The 23,374-nt window shown below is 34.1% G+C and overlaps 1 protein-coding gene across 6 annotated transcripts in view; it reads right to left on the bottom strand.

The window, feature by feature from the left end:
• Window positions 1-2,270: 2,270 nt before the first annotated feature.
• Window positions 2,271-23,374, bottom strand: part of sick (sickie) — a 176,819-nt gene continuing 155,715 nt past the window's right edge. For all 6 annotated transcript variants that reach the window (XM_013311285.1, XM_013311283.1, XM_013311286.1 and 3 more), the window contains 15 exons: window positions 11,740-11,823; window positions 10,694-10,822; window positions 9,595-9,756; window positions 8,700-8,934; window positions 8,192-8,334; window positions 7,813-7,950; window positions 7,358-7,664; window positions 6,028-6,679; window positions 5,803-5,952; window positions 5,414-5,607; window positions 5,072-5,180; window positions 4,633-4,825; window positions 4,317-4,475; window positions 3,917-4,000; window positions 2,271-3,729 (listed from right to left, as the gene is read on the bottom strand). In XM_013311285.1, the coding sequence (XP_013166739.1) occupies window positions 3,607-3,729; window positions 3,917-4,000; window positions 4,317-4,475; window positions 4,633-4,825; window positions 5,072-5,180; window positions 5,414-5,607; window positions 5,803-5,952; window positions 6,028-6,679; window positions 7,358-7,664; window positions 7,813-7,950; window positions 8,192-8,334; window positions 8,700-8,934; window positions 9,595-9,756; window positions 10,694-10,822; window positions 11,740-11,823 (2,862 nt within the window). In that variant the 3' untranslated portion in view covers window positions 2,271-3,606. The remainder of the gene's footprint in view (window positions 3,730-3,916; window positions 4,001-4,316; window positions 4,476-4,632; window positions 4,826-5,071; window positions 5,181-5,413; window positions 5,608-5,802; window positions 5,953-6,027; window positions 6,680-7,357; window positions 7,665-7,812; window positions 7,951-8,191; window positions 8,335-8,699; window positions 8,935-9,594; window positions 9,757-10,693; window positions 10,823-11,739; window positions 11,824-23,374) is intronic.

The raw sequence follows: 23,374 nt of genomic DNA, 5'->3' as shown, positions 1-23,374 counted from the left end.
CATGGATTTGTACTTTAAATTGATTATTTCATCTATAAAATTATGTAATCATATCATTAGTTAAAAAATTATAAGTTAATCTCTAGATAATCTAGCTTTTATGAATTGGACTCGGGTAGAGAATTGATTACTGATAGGTGAAATTAATTGTGTATGTCTAAAATTACAAGGGGCTATTCTTTTTTATACAACTTGATTCATCATTAAATATAATTATTCTCTTTGTTGATAGAATTACATGAAAAAAAAGGTTTCGGGTTTTGATTCAGCGGTTTGAATTTTGGTAATTAGCTGTCACATTTTGAGTCTTATCATTCTTTACATGACTCTTAGTGGCAGTATGTGTAATAATGTAAGCAACTACTTTATGAAAATGTTTTTAATTCATTTAAAATATTTTTTTATCCATTTAAAAAAAATGACAAAAATTAAAAATACATATTATAAACCGATTTTTAAGTTATGTTGCCGTCATATTAAAAGTTGTCTGTGGCAGGCCAAGTTCTAGTTCCTTACCATTCTTTTCTCATAAGGAAATAATAGGAAGGGGAAGTAGATTTAGCGGAGAGATGCATACAAAGGGAAAATATTTCTTTATGTCTCCTCTGTCAATTAAAAGTAAACAACTCATCCTCAAATGCACATATCTATGTACAGCGGTCACTTCGTATTTTATTGCGAAAAAGCTCCAAAATTAATCTGATCCTACTTAGAAAGTCATCATTATCAGCTCACTACACGTCCCCACCGAGGGGCTCGGAGCCTACCCTAAGTTAGGGGTGACTAGGCTATAGTCAATCACGCTGGCCAAGTGCGGGTTGGTTGACTTCACACATATCTTTGATTTTCTTCTTAGATATGTGCAGGTTGCATCACAATGTTTTCCTTCACTTAGAATGTAAATGTAATTGTTTAAAATTATGTAAATGTGTGGAAATGAAGCATGAATGACTTTGTTATTAGTATGTAATAAAGAGCATTTACTATGTACTGTATATAAGGCATTTATGTGTGTATATTTGCTAGCTGAGATCTGCTATGTCTATAAAAGGCATAATGATTTTTGGATGTCTGGTATATAAGGACTATAATCAGATTTCTCTTAGTAAGAGATAGATAGACATTGCTGTCTCAATTTAGTCCAATTATTATTTTATGCTGCATGCTTTTTATTAGGTTTATTAAAAGGATGAATAGATTATAAAGTTGAATGTACCTATAAATTGTATTTCAATGAAAAAATTACTGTCCAAATCAGTTTTTAATATTTCCTATATTACTGCTGCCTATAAAGGAAACTAAAAAAATATATACACTATATTTATGTAAAAAAATATGGAACTGGTTTTATAATTTTTGCATGAATTTTGTTATTGGTGTAAATTGTTAAATGATTCATATAGATAGGCCTTTCATGGTTCCGTTCCGGTTCAGTTCCTTTAACTATTGTGATGCATGGAATCATTAAAGGTTAACTAATAATATTAATTATTATCACAGATTGTGGTAAATATACATATTTGTTTACGCAACATTGAAGTATACACTGCCTGAGATTAATCCCTATTTCCACTTAGCAGTTAATCGCACGACTTCGGACACGTGACGCTCTCGATAAACGAGCGACCTACAAATGGAAGATATGCGCGGCTAGCTTCTAAGTGGAAATTGAGTCTTACTGATTTTTATTTACGCAAATCAGTATGCAAATAACTGTTAGTATGTAATTTTTATTTATATCTTTGTATTAATAAGCAATATGTTCCAAAATTTTTAATAACAAAATATGGTTGTGCCTTATTTAGCAGATGCGTGACAGAATCAGATGTTCCTTTTAGAAATTTCAGTCAATAATGATTCTAGTCCTTTATAACGAATGACTTGTGCCGTCCAAATTTTTTCAATGTCATATGTAATTCTGATGTAAGTTTTAAATACTGATTAAGCAATAAATAAATGAATACAACTAAAATATGTTTGTTTTATTTTCATTATACAGTACGATCTGACGTCATCATTTCATTCATTCGAACTTTCGAACGGTTAACCAATTTATATGATTCTGGAAGAAACTTATGCTTACAAGTAACTTTGTAAATACAGGTACACAAAAGCTAGCAAAAATACATTTATTTTGGTTACTTTTACTTATATAGATTCAATAGGCCCAATAAGATTTTTTCCCCTATGATTTTGGGCCTATCGTTAAGTCCAGCAGTCCAACGGGAAACATTGTTGGTAACACTAAGGAGGAAGTAATAAAAGTCATGTTTAATGTAATCAATGTTTATTTTGACAATATTTGTAAAGCACATATTGTAGATATCACGTCTCAGTTATGCACACAATTTAATATCGAACACTGTTGTTACAAGTCTATACAAATTACAAATTAATATACTATTTATTCTATTAGCGGTTAGTGTAATCACATAGAAAAGGAAATTATATTAAACATTTCTATTTACATCTTAATATTTTTTTTTATTAGGTACATGAGTTTTATATGAAAATTGTATAAAAATTACACTTTCATAATAATATTTTACATACATTGTCTTAGAAACGCGGTTTATCCTAACATCGAAATATAACAATAGTAAAAGCGATAATGCTCCAAATATTAACAGCCCTAAACTGTAAAGGTGAATATACACTAGAGCATTTTCACGAGCGTTTCTATGTAATGTAACGTTCTTACGAACGCAGGTAAAAACATCGTGAAATGGAAACACTAGAACATAGAGAGCGGCTCGTTCTGTTACAAGTAAATACCCTAATCTATACTCACCTGTAGGCTTTATAAAAAATGGATATCGCTCGAGGCACTGCAGTAGTGATTTCTATAATAACGCTCGTCTTGTAATCGAATTAAAAAAAAATCACATCAAGATAAAGAAAGGTCTAACTCATGCTCTTAATATTTGCCTAAGTATACAAATATGCAGAGAAAAATCCTTTCAAGTGTTGTGCTGTAGAAAGCATCAGTAATTCAATGCTTAGATAGGCATTTACAAAATCTGTATTATTTAGATTTTTGTGCGCAACGCAACGTTAAGACAATCTTAAACTAGCGTCTTCATCTACTGCTTGACCTGTCTTTTAATGGTCACTAAGGAGGTCTTTAGTGTGTCTTAAGTGCAACACTATGGAACTGATAGACGCAGTAATATTACTAGGACAGTAATTAGGTAAATGCCCATCTAGACATTAACGGTGTAGCATATATAAAACAATTTTAACTTAGATAATTCTTAAAGAAAATAAATATAAATATCGTACATATGGCAAATATTTGGCTTTATATAGTTTTTAGTGACAATTGTATATAAACTACCTTATTTAAATAATTTTGAAAATTAAAATGGGTTAATTTTTGAAGGTAGCAATACTAAAACAGTTTACATTGTCACTACGGACTTTTAGCAGTCATATACGTGTATAGTATGACGAACTTTTCTGGCCTAGTAACAAAAAATAAAACTAGTGTAACCCTAGTTATAAAAATGTCATCTTCGTCGTCGAAAGCGTCATTCTCATCGGGCCAAATAAGTTTGTCTGACTAATACAATGTATTTTGACATTTGTTATTCTATACAATAATAATTATAGCTCGTTGCCCATAGAGCTGTCGTGTGTGAGATTCGAGTCCATGCTCGCGTTGTCCGAATCTTGGCTTTGGTTACCGCTATAGTTGGCTGCTTCCTGCAGGCGCATTAACATATTCAACTGCGAAAAAACAATATTTTATATAAAAAAAAAACTTATTAAACAAAAGCATACACAGATATGCGTAAAACGTAGACCTTTATAGAAATTCCGATTTTTATCTGAACGTCTGAGGCATTTCGAATTCGAATTGCTTAAAGTAAAATGTCATTTTGATAAGGAATTTTAATTTGTTGAAGTAACTTACCAATGGATCTTGATTGTTATTTCTATTCGCCTCTTGATCTGCTTCTTCGATACTCATCTCCTCAACTGTGATCGCTCTCAGCGTCTGTAATATAAAGATAACTATTTCATGTTTCATTCATTACAAGTTTAAAAATGATACAAAGCAACAGGAAAATCAGTCGACCTGAAATAAACAACCTTCTTCTTTTGGAAGTCAGTTAAAGGGGGAGACCGAAAATAGAAAGGATGCCTTGTTAAAGCAACGAACTGTGAAACTCACAAGTCATGTTTACCACACTTCTGCAGTCTGAGTCTTCTCTTATCAGAGAGCTTAATATTACCCCGGTGGAAGTCAATTTCTGCGACAGCTGTTCCTATGATACTTGTGTGTTATTATGTTAGTTTGTTTTAATACTAACATGTGAGTGGTTTGGCTCTCGCCATGGGTACGTAGACTTGACGTGGTGCAGCGGGTCGACGGCTGCGTGTCGGCGGCGGCCGTACAGCGCCACGCCCTCGCGCGCCGCCTCCGACGCGTACGGCACGATACTGTAGTTCCACACGTCAGCGAACCACGCCTACACACAAATATAACAATAATACGTTATTACAAACATACAGACAGACTAATAGCTTTATCAATCATATAGGTTCTTTTATAACAATATTAAATATTGCCTATGTTACTCAAGGATAATGAATTTGAGCAGTAAATGGAGGAATTGTGTATCTTACCTGACTGGCCTCCAAGTCCATGGGGCAGGCGAGGAAGAGTCGCGGGCCAACTGTGACGTCGCTGGAGGAGTGCGCTTCCAGGAAGGCGTTGAGAGCAGCCCACACGCCCGGCAACCACTCCAGCACGGCCGCCAGCGCGGGCTCGCGTCGGCCTAGACGGAGCTCCAGGGAGAACAGCTTGCGACGAAGATATCTGGGGAAAACGTAACAATTTACAAATAATACTTGACTGTTTAGTTAAGACTAACATTAACTGTTGCACTAAGTTACGTAAACAGCTATTCAGTGTAGCTAGTGTCAGAGTGCGATATAAAAATAAAAAAACAATGTAATACGTTCTTTATCAGACATATCTTCATATTATTATCTAATTAAAAAAACCTATCATAAGGATGTATATACTTGATTTCTATAGAGTTTTTATGCTGTTGATATTTACCGTGCTAGGAATCCTTTGACGGGCTCCATGTGGTTAGCGGTGAGCAGCCAGCGGAAGTTGTGATGCAGCTGCAGGTTGGTGGTGTTGCACGTCGCTTGCGACATTGTGCCTGGACACAATAATAACATTAGCTTTTTATATTTATCTCATTTTCATTCCTAGGAAAAACCTTAGAAAATACTTTTCTACAATCAAGAATGCGCCATTTTATTATAAATTGTAATTTGGAACATAGGATTCTTTAGGACAAGCCAGCTTAGCTTCTACGGACGTGTATCACTTGAATTTCTAATAGGGTTTTTGAGTACTCAATTCAATGATAAATTTTTTGTGGTGACGTACCTATAATGACAGGCATGTTGCGGTTGTCCGGGGGCAGGAGGCCGGCGAAGGCGTCGCCAAGTGCAGAGGCGTGCTGCAAGTTGTCGAGCAACACAACAGAGGGCAGCGCAGCTTCCTCCGCGCCCGCCGCGCTGCACTGCTCCGCGATGTTACCTAGATACGCGCGCAGCTCGTTGCAAGACTTGCGGTCAACACTGTATATACACACATTATTAAAAACATCCGAATTACAATAAATTCATTACGCCGCAAGTAATCTACAGTAAAATATGAATTTCACATTGAATAAATTAGGTCTGCAGCGATCTCACTCAATACTGAGTCTGCTAATAAGTGCGACTAATGTTTAACGTCTCTTCTAATGCTTTACTTAGTGAAGAAGTACTCACTTAAATGTAGCCACAGCTTCAGCGGGATTTCCTCGTCTTTGTGTGCGCTGTACATAGAATTCGGCAAGTTTTGCAGCTAAATACGACTTGCCAGTACCGCTTGGTCCGCAAAGTATCACTCTCCGATGCTCGGATAACAGGGAAACATATCTGCAAATAAATTTCCAGTTTAAACTATTGACCAAGAACTTAGTAGTTCTTAATATGATAAATAAAAGTACCTACCTATATACAATATTTTTTGGTATAAGACTATCAAATGCCAAGCTTCCAACTCCTTGTAAACAAATATATAATGTATTAACAGTGCCAACGATGTAACCACACGGTAGTAATTCAGGGAAGCCGATCTCTGGTCCCCTTGTCGCCTCTCCTAGATGATAAGACGTGATAGAATCCGTATTCAGTCCAAGATTCGTACCAGGATCTATCCTGGACAAGTAATCTTTGAATGTCTTCCTAACTATATAATCTAAGTTCTGCCAAGTTGTTTTGCCTGATATATAAGTGTAGGCAATAGTGAATTCGTTACAGTTTATTGTTGAGTCGCTATTATATACATTTTTATAGGAATTACTGTGCGTAGATTTGTTACTCTTGAGACTGTTCGTGTTGGATTTGTTTATTGATTGTGGATAATCCTGGGTCTCTGTTTCAGGGCTGTGTGTTTGTGACATCCGAGGCGAGTCATAACTCGATTGTTTCTCGAAATGATTGAACGCGGCTGCGGATTGTTTTGCGTAGAATCTGCATTCGGACTCTGTCAATGTGTCTTGGACTTCCTCGAAGTATCTTTGGAATGTCTCTGGCTGTCCCAAGTACACTGCTATTGCGATCTTCTTGCCATCTGTGGTGTCACCTTGACTGTCAGCTACACCTGGAAATTTATTTTGATGTAAGCCTTACTTGTATTAACTTATTCAATCGACTAGGCGATTATGTTTTTATTTATGATCTCTGACACATTGCCTTGCTATTTACCCGTATTACGTGTATTTGTGTTTTCTGCAGATATTTGTGAAGCTTTAATGTTATATTTGTTTTAATAATGTGTTCTAGACCAAAAGAAGTTTGGATATAAGGTTTGTCTTACAATTTACAAATAATTTTTATTATTTAGGACGAAATTTAAAAATAACTTCGTGCGTGCATTACGCAATAAAACCTTTATGTCACGAAACTGCTTGTCGAGGGGTGGTTTTTATTGTTTGTTATTTATTATGTTCTTTGGTTGAATTCCTGACAAACAATAGTTAATAATTTATCACAGGAATACATAGTAAATTATATTTTTACAAAATAAAAACAGACATTTTTTCCCAAATGTTTTCCTATTTTCGTGACAGATCAGGAAAGTGATTCTTTTTATTCGTCCCCTTTTGCGTGACTATAAATATTAATTTTAATTTTTGTGTGTCGGATACAAATCAACATAAGAAAGTTTAACGTATAATTTACTTAAAAAAAAGGTGAACGACTTATCTGCTTGACGAAATTTAAAATTAAGTACGAAGTCTCGGATACGTATTAATAAAAGGACCGTATTATAACTCACCGATATCAGAATAGCTCTCTCCAATCGCCAATTCCCTCGTCTTAGGTGGCGGTAACACCGTATTTATATCATAATCGCCACTCAACCTATCGCCAGCGCTCAACCCGTTCGTAAATATATCGCCGGAACCATTCAAAGCACCTAAGATGGCTTCGCTGTTCTCGTTCAATTCGCACACGGCTTTGTTACCGTATATCGGTTCAACCATACCCGACTTTGGAGAGCCTTTCTTCGAGAAATCCATGGTAGGGGTCGAGGTGAGTGTGAAATCTAAATCTAGCGGTTGTGAGTGCATGTCCATTGATGTCTGTGTGAATAAATAAAAAAATATATGTTAAGCTTATTAAAAAAAAAACATTTTTTTAAATAGAAGCATTAGTTTGAACGTAATAAAAGCTCTTGTTTTAATTTAATTCTTATTCTATATGCATAAGAGTTGAAGTTAAAATGTTTACCTGATGAGGTTGGTCAGCGAGGCTGAAGCGTCGCGGGTCATCCGAAGCGGGCAGCGAACTCTGACTGCCGGCCAGTGAGCGTGACGTCACTAAGCGCTGCAGCCGCTCGTTGTTCTGCTTCAAGTTGAGCATCTCGTTCTGTCACAAAGTTAACCTTATTAGTGGTCATCATTTACTTTCCAGGGATTTTGCCGATTATATTTTTTTAGAACTTTAAATCATTGAAATAAATAATAACCCTTTTCAATAGTTCACGCCTTATGTTATTAGACCTAATTCGATTAAGCTTTAAACAGCGTGGTTTTAAAATCACAGTGTAGTAACTCTCCCAACAATAGGAATATCTACGTCATAACAATAACAATATTTAAATAATTACCCTCATTTTAATGACAGTATCCTTGAGACTTTCTAGTTGATGCGCGGAGCTTAAAGCTTCAAGTCTAATATCAGTTAGCACTAAATCTTTCTCTCTTAGTTGTCTCTTCAATTCATCTACTAATCCAGCATCATCTGGTTTATCTGAAAACAATAAAAAAAACTGTAAAATTTTTTAAAGACATATTTTAAAAGATAACAGTAGATATTATTGCCGACGACTCCATCCGCACTGAAGTAAAAAAAATAAACTTAGTATGTAGGCTATGTGTTCTTCCAGACTATGTTCTACATTTGTGTCAAATTTCATCAAGATCCATTGAGCCGTTTTGGAGATTACCTTGTAACAAACATCCATCCATCTAAGCATTCACATTTCGAATATTAGTGAGATTGGCACCCTTTATATAATTTTAGATGACTTTTACCATAGCTAAGTTTTATATTTTTAGACAGACATTTAACAGAATATGTTTACTTTGTAAGAAATCTTTTTAAGTTACAAATACCTTTGGCTTGTTCATCAGTCTTAGTGGGGCATGGCTTATCCTTAGCGTCAGGTAAGGCTTCGTGGGAATGTTCCAGACTGTTCTCGTTACTTCCTTCTCGTATAGTGTGAGGGTCATCATAGTGATGGGAGCCGGAGGAACTGTCCTGAGATGACAACTGGCCTAAGGAAGAATGCTTTGCAGTCTTCGATATCTTTGCATTCCTCGAAAACGCCTTTGTGAATGATGAACGGAGCTGTAATAAAATATGATAATTAAAAACTACTAATTTACAAAAGACTTTTACTAATATTAATGTACTTTAAAAAAATATATTTTGAACCATAATTTTAATTGATTTTTTGATTGTTTTAAGTTTACAAATAATGAGGTCATTGACAGCAAATATGTATTTCGTAATAAAAATTATATGGTCGTTTATTTGATAAGATAAATGAATTATTATAATTGGTAAAATATCCACATATCTGCAATTGTGACGCCTTATAATATTAATAAATAACGCACTTAAAATTAAAATTTATATATTATTTCCACTTTGTTCTGACAGCGATAAAAATTATCAAAGATATGCCATTATATTATTCGCATGGAAAATTTTATTTCATTTTTATTCAAATAAATAATCACGTAAGACCATGAATAAAACTCAAAAGTACAGAGATTTTGTATATCTGTTGTTTTGGACAATTTTGGCACAATTCTTTTTTCAAAATCTGCATCATCATCGGTTACAATATTCGCCAAATGGATTTTTTTTTAATTAAATCTTTATTTATATTTCATTTCGAAATATATTAATTAAAATGTACACACGATGACACAGTTTGCAAATTACAATGCATTACGCTAATTAAGACATAAAAACGATTAGTTTTTAATGAAGATTAATTACCCATCCTTTTTTCTTATGCTTCTTATCATGAGGCATTGAAGAGCCGCTACTCAGACTGTTTATACTGGACACGCTATCGGTCGACAGATGGCGTGTGATTGCTCCGTTACCGGTCTGCATGCGTTGCGGCGATGACTGAGGCGCTTGTGTGCTCGATGGCTCCTGTTCATTAAAATATATTAGTTGATAGTAATTTATGAACTCTAAATCTCTAATCTCATCCTTTTGGGACAAGTATGTGGAAAAATAAGTGTCCAAAAAATCCATGAGTACTTTATTTTTATTATCTTTAGGACGATTTTTGTATCAGGTACTCAGTCTATTGCGGAGATTCATTTGGCTATTCAAACAATGTTTTTTTTTCTGTATTATTTAAATATATCTAAGCTATGAGTAAGCTCCTAGTGTCTATTAAACTCTTAACAATAACATTGATAGTAAACAATGTAATTGTTAAGTCACTTTAATTAGGACATCGTGAAGTAGGGTACGTTAATTTGACACAAATGTAGCGAATTAATAACATGATCAAATGTCACTAGCCTTTCAAATGTGGAACGAGAACAGATCTATTGATGGCCAATTTAATACAAACGCGACTCGTGTGTTATCTGTGCAGTGGAGCCAATAAACCCGCGAAAGTTATCGGACACATCATTAATAATAGTCTAGCTACACAGATTAAATATAATTTATGTATGCATAATTGAAAATCTACTGACGTTTATGATAATATGCAACAAACTTTCAAGATTATAAAGAAAATTAATTTATAAAAAAATCGAATTTTAATTTTTGGTCTATAAATGCGAGTATCCAAAAATAAACAGGAATTTAACAGGAGACAGATCTTTTCATTACTCGACATCGCTACTTGATAATCATTTTTAACAAGCATTTACAACAACATACCAATCACCATAACCATAATCATAAAATGACAGGTTCGTTTTGACAGCTGTCAGAGCGTAATTATGGTCGTAGACCCGTAAACAGGAAACCAAATATCCAGATTCTTAGACTGCGATTGTTCGCATTATTTGTATTTCAATAATAGGAATGATAATTAAATTAAACTATTTTATTCTGTATAGGTTACCTGTCCCGTAATGTTGACGCCATCTGCACGTATTCCCATAGACTGCATATGGGCAGTGGTGAGGCCAGCCTGGATGGACTGCTTGCGAAGCAACTCGATTGTCTGACGCAGCTCCGTTAGTTCAGAGTCCTATGAAAACAGTTACAACTTGGAATCCACTGCATATCTAGTTTTAAAACCTCTTAGCATTTTAATTAGGTATTAATGAATATGTAAATTTTATAAATTAGATGACATTTTAATATGAGACAAAATTATGAGTAAGTAATAAGGTAACGTTATTATTAATAATTGTTTTTTAATTTATACTCATATTATAAAGATAAATGATTTGTTTGTTTTTTGCATTAAATAGGCTCCGAAACTACAGAACTGATTTGGGAAAATCGCGCAATGTTGCGAGGCCATACTATCTCCGGATGTCTTAGCCTATATTTATTATTAAATTTGTTTTTTTAATTCCGCGATGTCGCGGGCAGCTTCTAGTTCATTAACAATTATGTTACTATTTCAAGAACATATAACTATCAGGAGTATACCTACACTGCAAGTAGCTTATATTACCTTTTTTATCAATTACTCGACATAAAAACTTGTTTGATAAACTTAGAATCAAACTAGATTTATGAAAGTTGCAACTTCCGTATGAAAAAAGAAAAAAAAAGTAAATAAATTGAATATACATCATGTGAAACTAAATCCGGATTAGTTTCTCACCGGTCCCTATGAGAGCTTGAAAAGAGCATTACGTTTCCAGTCAAGATTTAATCAATGCTATAAAAAACAGATTTCGCTAGGAAATCAATTCAAGCTTTTCTAAATAATGCCACTGGACCGATGGACTGATATCTAGTTATTTATATATAGAACTGGATTGTTTTATAACATTTCTAATTCCTTATTCCGATTACTGGTTACTAAAAAAAAGTAATTATTTTTTTATCTGTACTTTTCAATGCAATTTTTGACAGATCGAGGTCATTGACCCTCACATTTATATTACATACTAAACGCATACGAATACGTATTGTAAGCCGATAGCATACCTTTCTCTCGGCTGTGGCCGTGAGCTGCTGCAGGCGCTGTGTCATATTCGACAGACTTTGTTCGAAGGCAGACACCACGTGAGCCTGTAACAAGGAAAAACATGTTAAATCTCATGCATTATGAATGAGGTATGAGAAATATGATAATAATGCTTGTAATAATTATAAGAATTTCGAACTATAACTGTTTTCGCAATAAAAGGCAAGAATAACCTTCAAAACGACAGTTTTAGAGAAATACGTCGTAAAAGTGCTTAATTTAATACGCGCTTTTTAACATTTTTTATTCACTAGTATTTAATTACTGAGACCAAAATCTCTCTATAAAAAATCATCCCTGTCATTATCTTTGACAAAACAGAGATGTTTTAAATGGATATGTTGGTCTCAGAAACCCACGGTAGTTCACATATACATATTGAGATAGCGTAAACAAAGTGTAAATGAACTGATTTTGCCGAGTAAGTCATACAAATCGTATTTTGCCCCGTAGTAGAGATAAAATCATTCGGGCTTATTAACTTTAACTAAACGCTATGCCGCAGTTTGAATATTGTTAAACTGTTTATTTTTTAAATCTTCTTTATTCAGTCTTTTCCGACTGGTCGTGGTATATTTATATTTTTTTAAATAGACTATGAAATTAATTTAAAAAAACGAGCAAGGAATTTATTAGCATGCACATATTGAAGATAATAATGAATTAGAAAGCAGTGTTGTAAAAAGGTTTTCCTCTGTACTCCACTCCACTTGTGTGGTGCGCTACGTGTTAATTGACTACAAATGGAAAACGTTTCTGCAATAACAAAATACTTAAGAGCCACTTAAAGGCACATTAAGTGTTTAACTAGCACACTCAGCGATGTTTAATTGTCACATAGTTTAATCCTTTGTAGTAAGATTAGTATGCGGATTTCTACATTAATCTTACTACTTTAGTGTAAAAGTCTACTCCTAACGGTTCTCTCAGTGATTAATTAAAGACTCTGAGTTCCCGCCGCCATTAGAATATCAAACGCGTAATTAAATTCGATAATTATAATAAACTCTTTATATCTCTTAATGTTTCTTTCACCGGCCTTTGAGGCTTAATTGGATAAGTTTTACTTTCGAATTGCGTAACACAATGATCTTATGTTAAAGCCTGTATTATATCATTGAATTAATTTAAACTTACATTAGTTAACTAAAAAATATTACTATCTTTGTTTTTGCAAAGAAAATGAGCGAGATGGCGATATACTTTCAAAAGGTGGGTACCCACGATACTGTACAGTGCGGCTATAAGTGAGTTGATTAGCAACTTTAACAATATCTCTTTATAAAACATATCATCATCCCTGTCAAAATAGACATAGCAAATTATTTTAACCTGGGATTTTGATTTCAGAAACCCACGGTTAAATGTGTACTTCATTTAATAGCTATAGTGCCGTTATTTTGTACACAACTTCCGAAAGTCATCAATATACGTTTGTCAGGAATTTAATCTGACATCACCATATTTGGAGTCGGTCCATCTCTCTTTCATGATAACATCGATGTAAATGTCAGACATTGTATTGAGGACTGTGTCTGACAGACGGAAATACGTTTCGTTCTATGTATGGAATAGAACGTTTTGATAAAGTCTCTATTGACACAAACGAATGAGAAAATAAATAATTTACACATACTAATAACGGTTAAAACCCATAGACAACGCATAGATAGATAAAAAAACCCGACAGTACCTACGAAATTAATAAACGTCTGGACATATTTGAACAAAATATCCATACTCGTAAACGGAAATTGTATTATGTTTTATCTGTTGATTACATTTATTGTCTGTGTACTCTGCTCGGCATTAAAAAAAAAACTTAATTAGTATTCTATTCTATGTGTTCTACTACTATGTTCTACATCAATGACAATTTTTAGCGAGATTCGTTCAGCCGTTCTGGAGACACCTTAAAACAAATTATAGTAAGATAACATTTTTTGTCTATTTTAAGAATATAAGTTTTAGAAAATAATTAAAAACAACTTATTTCTAATGTTCATTATCTCCAGGACCCGTTTTAAATCACTGTTAGTAGTCAAAATTTCTTATATATCATTGTTAGAAGTATTATCTTTTCTAAGAATCATCTCTGGCTTAGAAATGTTTGGAGTGGCCGGAAGCTCTTATTATATGCATAACAAACACAACGTATATTTGCAGCGTCGACTGTGATAATGTTTGAAGTGGCTTAATAAAAACTGTTTATATTCTGGCTATCTCCGTATAATGTTTGGCTTAGCACAGTAATTCGGAAACATGTGTATAAGCGTTCGTAATAAAATTAGAGAAACTTTTTTTGTTAGGATAAGGGGGCAAACAAGCGGATCGCCTAACATTAATTGATCCGACGCCTATTGACATAAGCAACACCAGAGGAACCGCAGATGCGTTGCTGACCTTACTACTCAAACATTTTAATTAATATAACATGAGATAATAATACTAAATTACCAAAATAAGAAATAAATATTACTTTAATTATACAAATCAAAGGTTATCAAACTGGGAAGTAACTCACAATCACAACAATCAGTTTTGAAATATTATTAAAATATTTATAATATAAGTAAGATAACTAAAGATAGCTGTTGCCCGCGACTCCATCCGCGAGCAATTAAAACAAACATAATTAGTAGCCTATGTGTTCTTCCATATTATGTTCTATATGTATGCCAAATTTCCTTCAAACAAACATCCATCCATATAAACATTCGCATTTATAATATTAGTAAGATTATAACATAAATAATATGAATAGGTGTTTTAATTAATTATGTAACTGTTCTTTTCTTCAATATTCGTTAGTGCATCATTTGTATGAATTACTCAGGTGAAATAACGGTCCCAACATCTGGCGCGTCGGTTCTATTAGGGCCGTAGCTAGGGTCAGTATTACTTTTAACAACATTCTTGTACAACATCACTGTGTTATGCCTTATACAACTACTATCTTATTTTTTGTAAAATCAAAATGTTTCTTGGCTTCCAGACTATGCTCTACATCTATGTCAAACTTCAACAAGCGCAGTTGAACCGTTGAACCATCCATCTAAACATTCGCATTTATAATATTAGTTAGAAGTAAGATTTCAAATATTTTAGTTTTTATAAGTATATATATATATATATATGAAGTTATGAAGTTTACGAATAATAAAAGAGAAAATAAACAATTCAGGGAAGTATATGAACCGGTCATTAAACGTATCAACTTGTTGTAATGCGAGATGACCGCAAGCCTTTGTCCGCTTACTTCGTGGCCCCAATCCAGCTCTACATCACCTCGATAATGATTTGAATTGCTCTCCCGTGTACACGACAACCGGACCGGTTACTATGATGACAGAATAATTACTGACGTCAAATTGTATCGTAGCGAAGTTATGCTGGACGTTAAACGGTGTCGAGATTTGCTTTTATACGCATGTTACATGCCGACAACTGTGAGATGACTTTAATGACGTTATTTGTAATACTATGTTTTGTTAGCTGTTTCCTTGATGATGTAACGATGCAGTGTAACATAGTCTGTATCTATCACCGGTAAGTCGTGTATGTGAATGAATTATTTACGATTTGCGTTTTGTCGGGGCAAATTACAAACAGGCGATGTACACGATTTGCTGGTGACATATGCATGATCATTATTGTGCCTTGTCTTGTGTTTAAAAAGGAGCAACATTAGTTGTCTTCTATAGATTACAAGCGTGATTTCGTATTTATAATAATAAAATTGACTAAAAGAACGTTTAAAAACATTCAGTAATCGCATCACACGCACTATTCAATTTCATTGTTTTTTTTTAATGCGATGAATAAATAAATATTTATCGTGTGTTACGTGAGTCATCAGAATAAATTGCTTGCGCGGTGTTATTGGCCGGCGCTGGACACGGGACCCTTTGTTTGCGACGTCCCAGAAACGCACTCAGCGAAATTAAAGAGGGTATCCTTTGGTACTATCGTATTTTTATTAAACTTCAAACGTACCGACTTGGCTTCGTTGTACAATCATTAGGGGTTATACCAATAGACTTGCTATTCTGTGACCGCGTCCTGAGACTTAGTTGCAATAATAAAACAAATATACCAAATCTTTTCGTGTAAAAATCAAAGAAATGAAATAGACACCGATTGTTAACCTATTCTGGAGGATTTTTATCTTCATAAAATGTCGATATGTGTTTTTTTGAAATAATAATAAAGTCACATTTGTACTTATTCTGTTCTATTAATATGAGGCAGGTGTTTATATTGGATTTGAACGTTTATATTTAGCTCCCAATATGGATGTTTCGTTACAAAAACGTAAGAATTCCAACATAGGAAGAAAAAACTATCGTCCTTTTTAATTACTATTTATAGACGATAAAGGGTTAAGTATCGAATGATCTTCTTTGTAAAGCAATCACCTGTTCACGTGTCTCTACCATTGTTTAACCAATTAAGGTAAATGCTTGCACTCATTGATAAATTACTAAGAACGTCCTGCACGAGTTAACAAGAATAGGCCATAGTCTCATGTGTACGCAGAATCGACGATCATTTCCCCATTCAAGTTTCTTACTTAAAATGTAAGTAAAAACTTGATTATTTGTAACAGCCGAGCATAGAGTAGACAGGTGTAGGCTAATTATACTAAATTAATCAGCAGATGCAAACAGCCTGTTCTTTTTTAATGTCCTCTATTACTAATCCTGTTTCAACTTTTAAAAACAAAACAAGACCAAACTGTCAAAGTTATAGCTGGTCACCAATGCCGTAGGATAGAAAAATAAAAGTTGTCGCCTGAACATTTAATTATTAATATAATATTAAATGCAGGTGACAGACGAACACATGGTTCACCTTCAGAACGAAAAGCGTCAGAGTCACATTTGCCAACTTATTTAGTATGTTCAATTGTTTGCAATATTTTTAATGTTTTTCTGTCAAAATAATTGAGCATCATCATCGGCAAAAGACAGAGTAACTAACCTTACATACTATTTACATTTTAGCTTTAAAAATAATAAATTTCACATATCATTTGTACAGTCCATTACCCGATATTCTAAGATAGAAAGTAGACTGAATAACAATGAGTGTATAGGTCATTTCTTTTACAATTTTTCCTTCATTTGCATATACGTTCGCGTGTCGGAGGTTAGCTTGTGTGAGTGTAAGCCGAACTAAAGGTACACATGTATCCGTAGTGCGGGTACAATGCCCCCGCTAGTTATTATGGTGGGCACGCAATACCTTAATAGATAGCATTTCAATTTTGTGCTATGAACAGTGCCTTTAATGAATTAGGTAATCCCTTTTGTTATGTACTTTCTTTTACCTATTTATCGCTGTCTACAGATATGGGAAACTGATTCATATTTTTTTATTGTTTAATAAAATATTAGCAGATTTTTTTTACCAATATTTCTTGAACTATTCCAAATTAGCTCTAGGCTTATGATGGCGGGATCGAACTCACGACCACGTGATCTGGAATCCGTACCCTTAAACATTAGGCCATTGGCGCTCTATTTCCTATTGTTTCATATATCATATATACTTAATTATATTGTATATTGTTTTTTGTCTTCATTCTTGTTTTACAGATATTTTAGTACTAAATAATATAGATAAAAAACTGAGAAATTAAGTAATAGTTATGAAACGTCTTGTTTATGTTGTTATATTATTTGATGGGCTCTTCTGAATAGAAGGTGACTGCTTCTGAAGCTATAATGATGCTATAATATGTTTTTAAAAATATCTCCCTCAAAATTCCCAGTTAAAATGGTCACCCTAAGAACAGATCGTTAATTTATGTTTGCACTAATAAGTAACCTATCAAAGCGGAAAGCGAGAGCAAAATAATTATAGTGCAATAAAAATTGTAACAGTAGCTGTAAAGGTAATATGAAATATGATAAGCGCGGAACTAGCCCTGCGAGAAGTAAGGCGGATGTTGGAAGGAAAGTGTGCCGATACGAACGGCTCACCGGCCACCGGACAATATTAGATACGGCACTTTGTGGAGCCCTGGTCCGATTACGGCAAATTCTTACTGCTTAAGTCAATCGATGTGATTTGTCGCTTTTTTAAAACTAATCCAAAGACTTTAGCAAACTAAGATATAAACTAACATATTTTTATTTATTTATTTGTTTATTAATTGATTGATTTATTTATTTAATTATTATATTTTTATTTATTAATAGTGAAAAGCAAAGTTAAATCCAACAGTGGTATAAAAGTTACAGAAATTATACGTTTCTTAGTCAGCATTTATGAAAAGATTTACGTTTATTGTTAACTTCACTTGAGCTTGACCTTTTCTCAAATGGTAATACTGCTTATGTTGTTAAACAAATACCTATTAGTAATAAGTTGTGTTCAGTGTAATAAACATTTGACATAATCCTTGCTGAACGAGAATAACAGAGGCATATTTGAACAAACAATGACAGAGATTGCTTGGGGCTGTTTGCGCAAGATCTGATGTCCCTTTTGGTATGAATGCACGTTTCAATGGTCTAGTCACCCACGCAAATGACAGTTTAACGCTTGCGTTAAAACTTGGATCACTGGTCATAATATTTACTGTCAAAGTAAGAGAATTAATATTTGAATTCTTTAATTAAAAACTAAACTTCACAGTAGGGTGTCCACTTTGATTACGTTTTGGTTTGCCTATGGCAATTAAGAATCAAATTAGGCAATAAGAAGATATTTATAACTGTAAAAGTTCATAATTGATAGTCAAATTTATGAACTAATATTTTTATATCATAAGATTGCAAGCGGTCACCTAAAATCACCGAAATAGCGTAGCGACCATTGCCCATAGACATACGCAATTGCAGATGCGTTGCTAGTTGCTGAGAATAGCAATAATAAACGCTAAAAGAGAATCAGTGAAACGTAAGTAATAAACGTAAAAATATATTTTATCGTATCGTGGGAAAGGACTGTAAAAAATATGAGTGAAATCATTAAACGATCTCAAAACTCGATTAAGTTCACATCTGACCGATGATAATATAGAACCTTTTTCGGTAGTCAGGTAGGAGTTTTTATCACAAGGCGAGAAACCTTTTTTTGTTTATAGCTGTACGCTGTGAAATGAAAGAGGTTTGAGTTACATAAGGCACCTGTTAGTGAATAAATGAGACACATACATATGAATTAGAAAGCAAAAGTAAGGGTGCGTTCTCACTATCTTAAAACGAACTAGAGCCTAGGAACGGATATAAATAAGATAAATTAGATTAAAGAATCTCTATCAAAATTTGTATTTTTATTTTAAAGAGAAAATATACAGAACATAACAATCTAGAATTTAAAGCTGTTTAGATATTAAAAAAAAACTAGATACTCTTGGGTAGAACTATTAATGAGGTGACACTTCTATACTAAAGTTCATGTTCTAAACTCTATTTAAAATTAATCAAAAGATATTTAGCTTAAAAGCCATAGTGCGAATTGTACACTAAAAACGCACCTTTATACATTCTTATCGTGTCATTTTCGATCAATTTGCTGGCCACATTGCATTTGCTTTGTTATTACTTTCTAATGATATTTCTGGCCCTCTCAAGTACCGTATGTATGCTATTGTGTAACTTTTTTTATTATTCTTACGATTGTATCAGCAGTGGCTTAACTTGTTCATAAAATTATATCGAGGAATAAAGGTCGTTAGGAGAATAAGAAAGATGGAATATGTTTTCACACTTCAGTTCATCATCGTAGTGTCCCTTTTCTTACGTAGAGTTGATACAGTATGTATTACTATTCCCTGCATCTCTTTCAAAGATCATATCTGAATTTAAATCATTACTTACGCCTATCCTCTTCGATCTAATCCATCCATACTATCCTCTGTCTTCCTCTACCTTTGTAAAAGTGCTTAGGTTTGTAACATTGAGTTGATATTAACAACGACTAAATTGAATTAAATGATCTATAGCTTGTAATAATTATGATTAATTAATGTTAATAAAACGAGCTTGTATTTTTATAACGCACCTGTACATCAGGTGTACATTGTTTCTCCCCCAACTGGTATTTAATTTACGCCTATGTACGTATATATAGACTTATATAGTTTAATTGCGAAGTTCACTCTCACTGTAATTACAGGAAGGAACAAACCACACCTAAATAAATTGAAACGGAACTAACACCCTAGGGAAGGTGTTTGCAATCGTATTTAAACGTTTTTAATGTATTAACTTTAAACCAAAAGTTAATATAGCTTTGAGTAAAAAGGATTATTGTACAAAATGAATAGCAGAATTAATTTCATTGTCGTTTAGTATGAAAATAGTTAATATAAAATAATACCAATTTACTGACTGAATGACGTGATAACAATTTAATTGGAAATTTTAAGTAAAATGTACTTTTTGTGGTCTTTGTTCACCTGGTAGTCATTGTGTCAACAGCCACGATTATACTTTTTTGCGGGAGCCTTTATTGAAACTTAATAATGACTGCATACAATTTAATCGCACTTACAAAAGAAATGCACGTTATAAAAACTACTGTTAATAATAACAATAGATACTGACTTTGTTTTTATACTTAGACTTACCTCTTCTAGTATTGGGCAGCTTTTATATCGAGACTTTTTGATAGCCAACTCCCACCAAGGTATAGGTGGTTTTGATCTAAGGATTGTCTGACAGCCAACTTTAGGATCTTGCGTTTCATATAATGTCCCTAACGTTCTCGTTGATTGAGTTTCTTCTTCCTCCGCAGGTATTCCAGTGACACACTCGCAGCATTTATGAGGTTTCTTGACAACAGACGACTTGTAGTCGGCGCTAAACGAATGCCTATAGTTCAATCTTTTTGAAAAGCCATTCTCACTAACTGACCTTCGAAATCCATTCCTATTGTTTTGCAAAGGCATTCGTGGTATCTGTTGAACTTGATCTAATAGACTAGATTCGTCACTCAAGTCTACCCGATCCCCAGACAGTGGAGTATTTGGTTCGGAATGGTAACCCATTTTATTCCTGTGCAGGCTTCCATAAAATTGGTTGTCTTTCGAACTGGGTTGTTTAAGGTCAATAAACTTTGGTCTTCTTAAGTTTAATGTTGCAAATTTTTGGGGAGATTTATGGAACCTTGATTTATTAGGCAATTCTTTCAAAACGTCTTCCGTGTCCGTTGACGGTATGGTGGAATTGTCGCTATAACTGGAAATAGGTCTATCGTTATCGGTGAGGTATGACGACGATTCCGAACAATTATCTCTATCTGTGTGTCTCTTTCTGTAGTCGACTGACGAGCCTGTGGTGTCCGTGCGCACGGAATGCTGCTCGGAGCTGTCCTGATTTGCGGAATAAACCTCGGACGGTGGTCGATCCCCGTTACTTATGATTGCAGTTCCATTTTTTTCATCTATCTTCAGATCCGTTCCCGACGAGTATTCCAAACTTTTTAGCCGCCTTCTTGGCTTCGTGTCTATAGAATCGTAATGAACGTCAAGTTTGCCATTACGTTTTACGGGGGAAGTACATTTGGAATGCGGCGGAGTTACTTTGGCATAGATTGGTTCCGTAAAGCTAAGTCGCAAGGGCTTGTCCGCGTCATTGCTATTATTCACCGGCTCATTGTTCGCGTATTGCACCACCACGCTGCTGTCTAAGAAGTTATTCGTGGAATTCCTTTGCAGGGTAAAATACTCTGAATGCCGTTGAGGTAGATTGGCAGGATTATTTGGTTCAACGAGATTTCTTATTTTGATACGACTCCTTGGCGCTCGGATTGTTGCAAATCCATCATGAATCGGTGATCCATGATAAGACGGCGAAGTCGTGACAGCCATTTTGATTATAATATTAACATTTTAAAATAGTACACAACGAACACTTGACATTTTTGTTAAGCCTATAATTTCACTTTGCCGTAGCTATTGTCTTTTGTTTTGTCATCTGCACAGAGCGTTAAATTATGAAACACACATTTAGTTACACCTTGCGTTTTACGACATAGCGGCACTTACTAGTTACGCTTCTCATAATATAAAATAGAAAACACAGCAGATGTTACAGCTTTGTAATTAATTTAAATGCATATTCACATGTTTTAGTCAATAAAACATCGGATGAAAGCGATCATTATCTATGTAAATCAATCGATTACTACACGCTTGTGATTAGTTAATACCTCTAGCAATCTGTTTCATATTGCTCTGTTTTCACCTGCGTTTTAATTTACAATTGTTCTACTATCGAGACTACAGAAGAATTTCAAGATTTGTCAATATGTTTCTTAGAGATTTTTATGGAAAGAGGAAACTCTTTCATTTGCTGACTTTATGTGATTAGGCTGGCACTATATTGTATGCTAGATGTCGCCCAAATTCCGTTAGCTCAAAATAAAAAAATAAAAAACTTAATACGTTAGTAGCCTATGTGTTCTTCTAGACTATGATCTACATTCGTACTAAATTTCATCAAGATTCGTCGAGCCGTTCTGGACATAGCTTCTAATAAATATCTAACCACCCAAACTTTCGTATGTATTATATAAATATAGATTAAACCATGGTTTCGAAGCCGCATCGAGCACTTGACCCGTTTAAAATAGTAGAAGCCGGTAATATCTGTAGGCTTAGCAATTAAAGTCGTATGACTCACATAGAATCCACTTGACGAACACGTTGCCGTATTAAATATAATTTTAGATACCGTATCTTAATACACGGCAGCTGCTATTGCTGCATTTCTATCATTGGTGTATCGGAAACATAACGGATGTTAAGGCGGTAACATATCAACTTTCTAATTCCAAACAAGACATGCAAACAGACAATATAGACAAGTGTGCGAATTAAATGCAATTATTCTAGTATCTATGAATCACCTGTTACAGTGTAGTGTAAACATCTGTTTAAGCGTTTTGCATCTGTCTTAACAATTCTTATACATTAGCGTAACGACGGTCAATTAGTTGTGATGATGGAAAATTAGTCAAACTTCAACATCAAACGAAGGCGATTGTCAGACTACGTTGCTTGAGTGATGTTATTTTTAATAATTACACTAATTAATCTTGTCTTGAGTGTTTTTAATTCTGGGGGACTAGACAAAGTGTATTCGCTTCAAAGCGAATTTAAAAAATGTTAGACTGACGTGCGACAAGCACTAATTTGTCCTAGTTATTGTCAGTTCTATACAATTTTGAAGTTCGTTATGGAATCGCTTCGAAGTTAATGGACTTTGTTTAGCCCCACAGATCCATTATTCATTTGGTTACGGCGTATCGAGAACGTAAAGACTTCATCCTTTACCTTAAACATTGTCTACAAACGACCAATTTGTAAAAGGTACGAATGAATACAAGCACATATTTGTATCAACGTTCACACAGAATGTAGCACAACTAAATAATATCCTGCAGCTGACCTCAGTGACACAGAAATCAGTGCACAATATAACGACATTTTAGATTACAGTTATAAGAATGAGTAACGAAAGTTCACAGATAACTCGGACTTGGTCTGTGCGTGGTGCGTTCGTGTGACTCATAGCAACCTCTCACGTTACTACACTTACGTTTATTAGCACCGAAGCTATTTGTTCATACAGACGA

Source organism: Papilio xuthus, unplaced genomic scaffold (assembly GCF_000836235.2).
Source record: "Papilio xuthus unplaced genomic scaffold, Pxut_1.1 DF827680.1, whole genome shotgun sequence".
In the NCBI taxonomy this organism is placed as follows: domain Eukaryota; kingdom Metazoa; phylum Arthropoda; class Insecta; order Lepidoptera; family Papilionidae; genus Papilio; species Papilio xuthus.
This window is presented reverse-complemented; position numbering and strand designations above follow the sequence as displayed.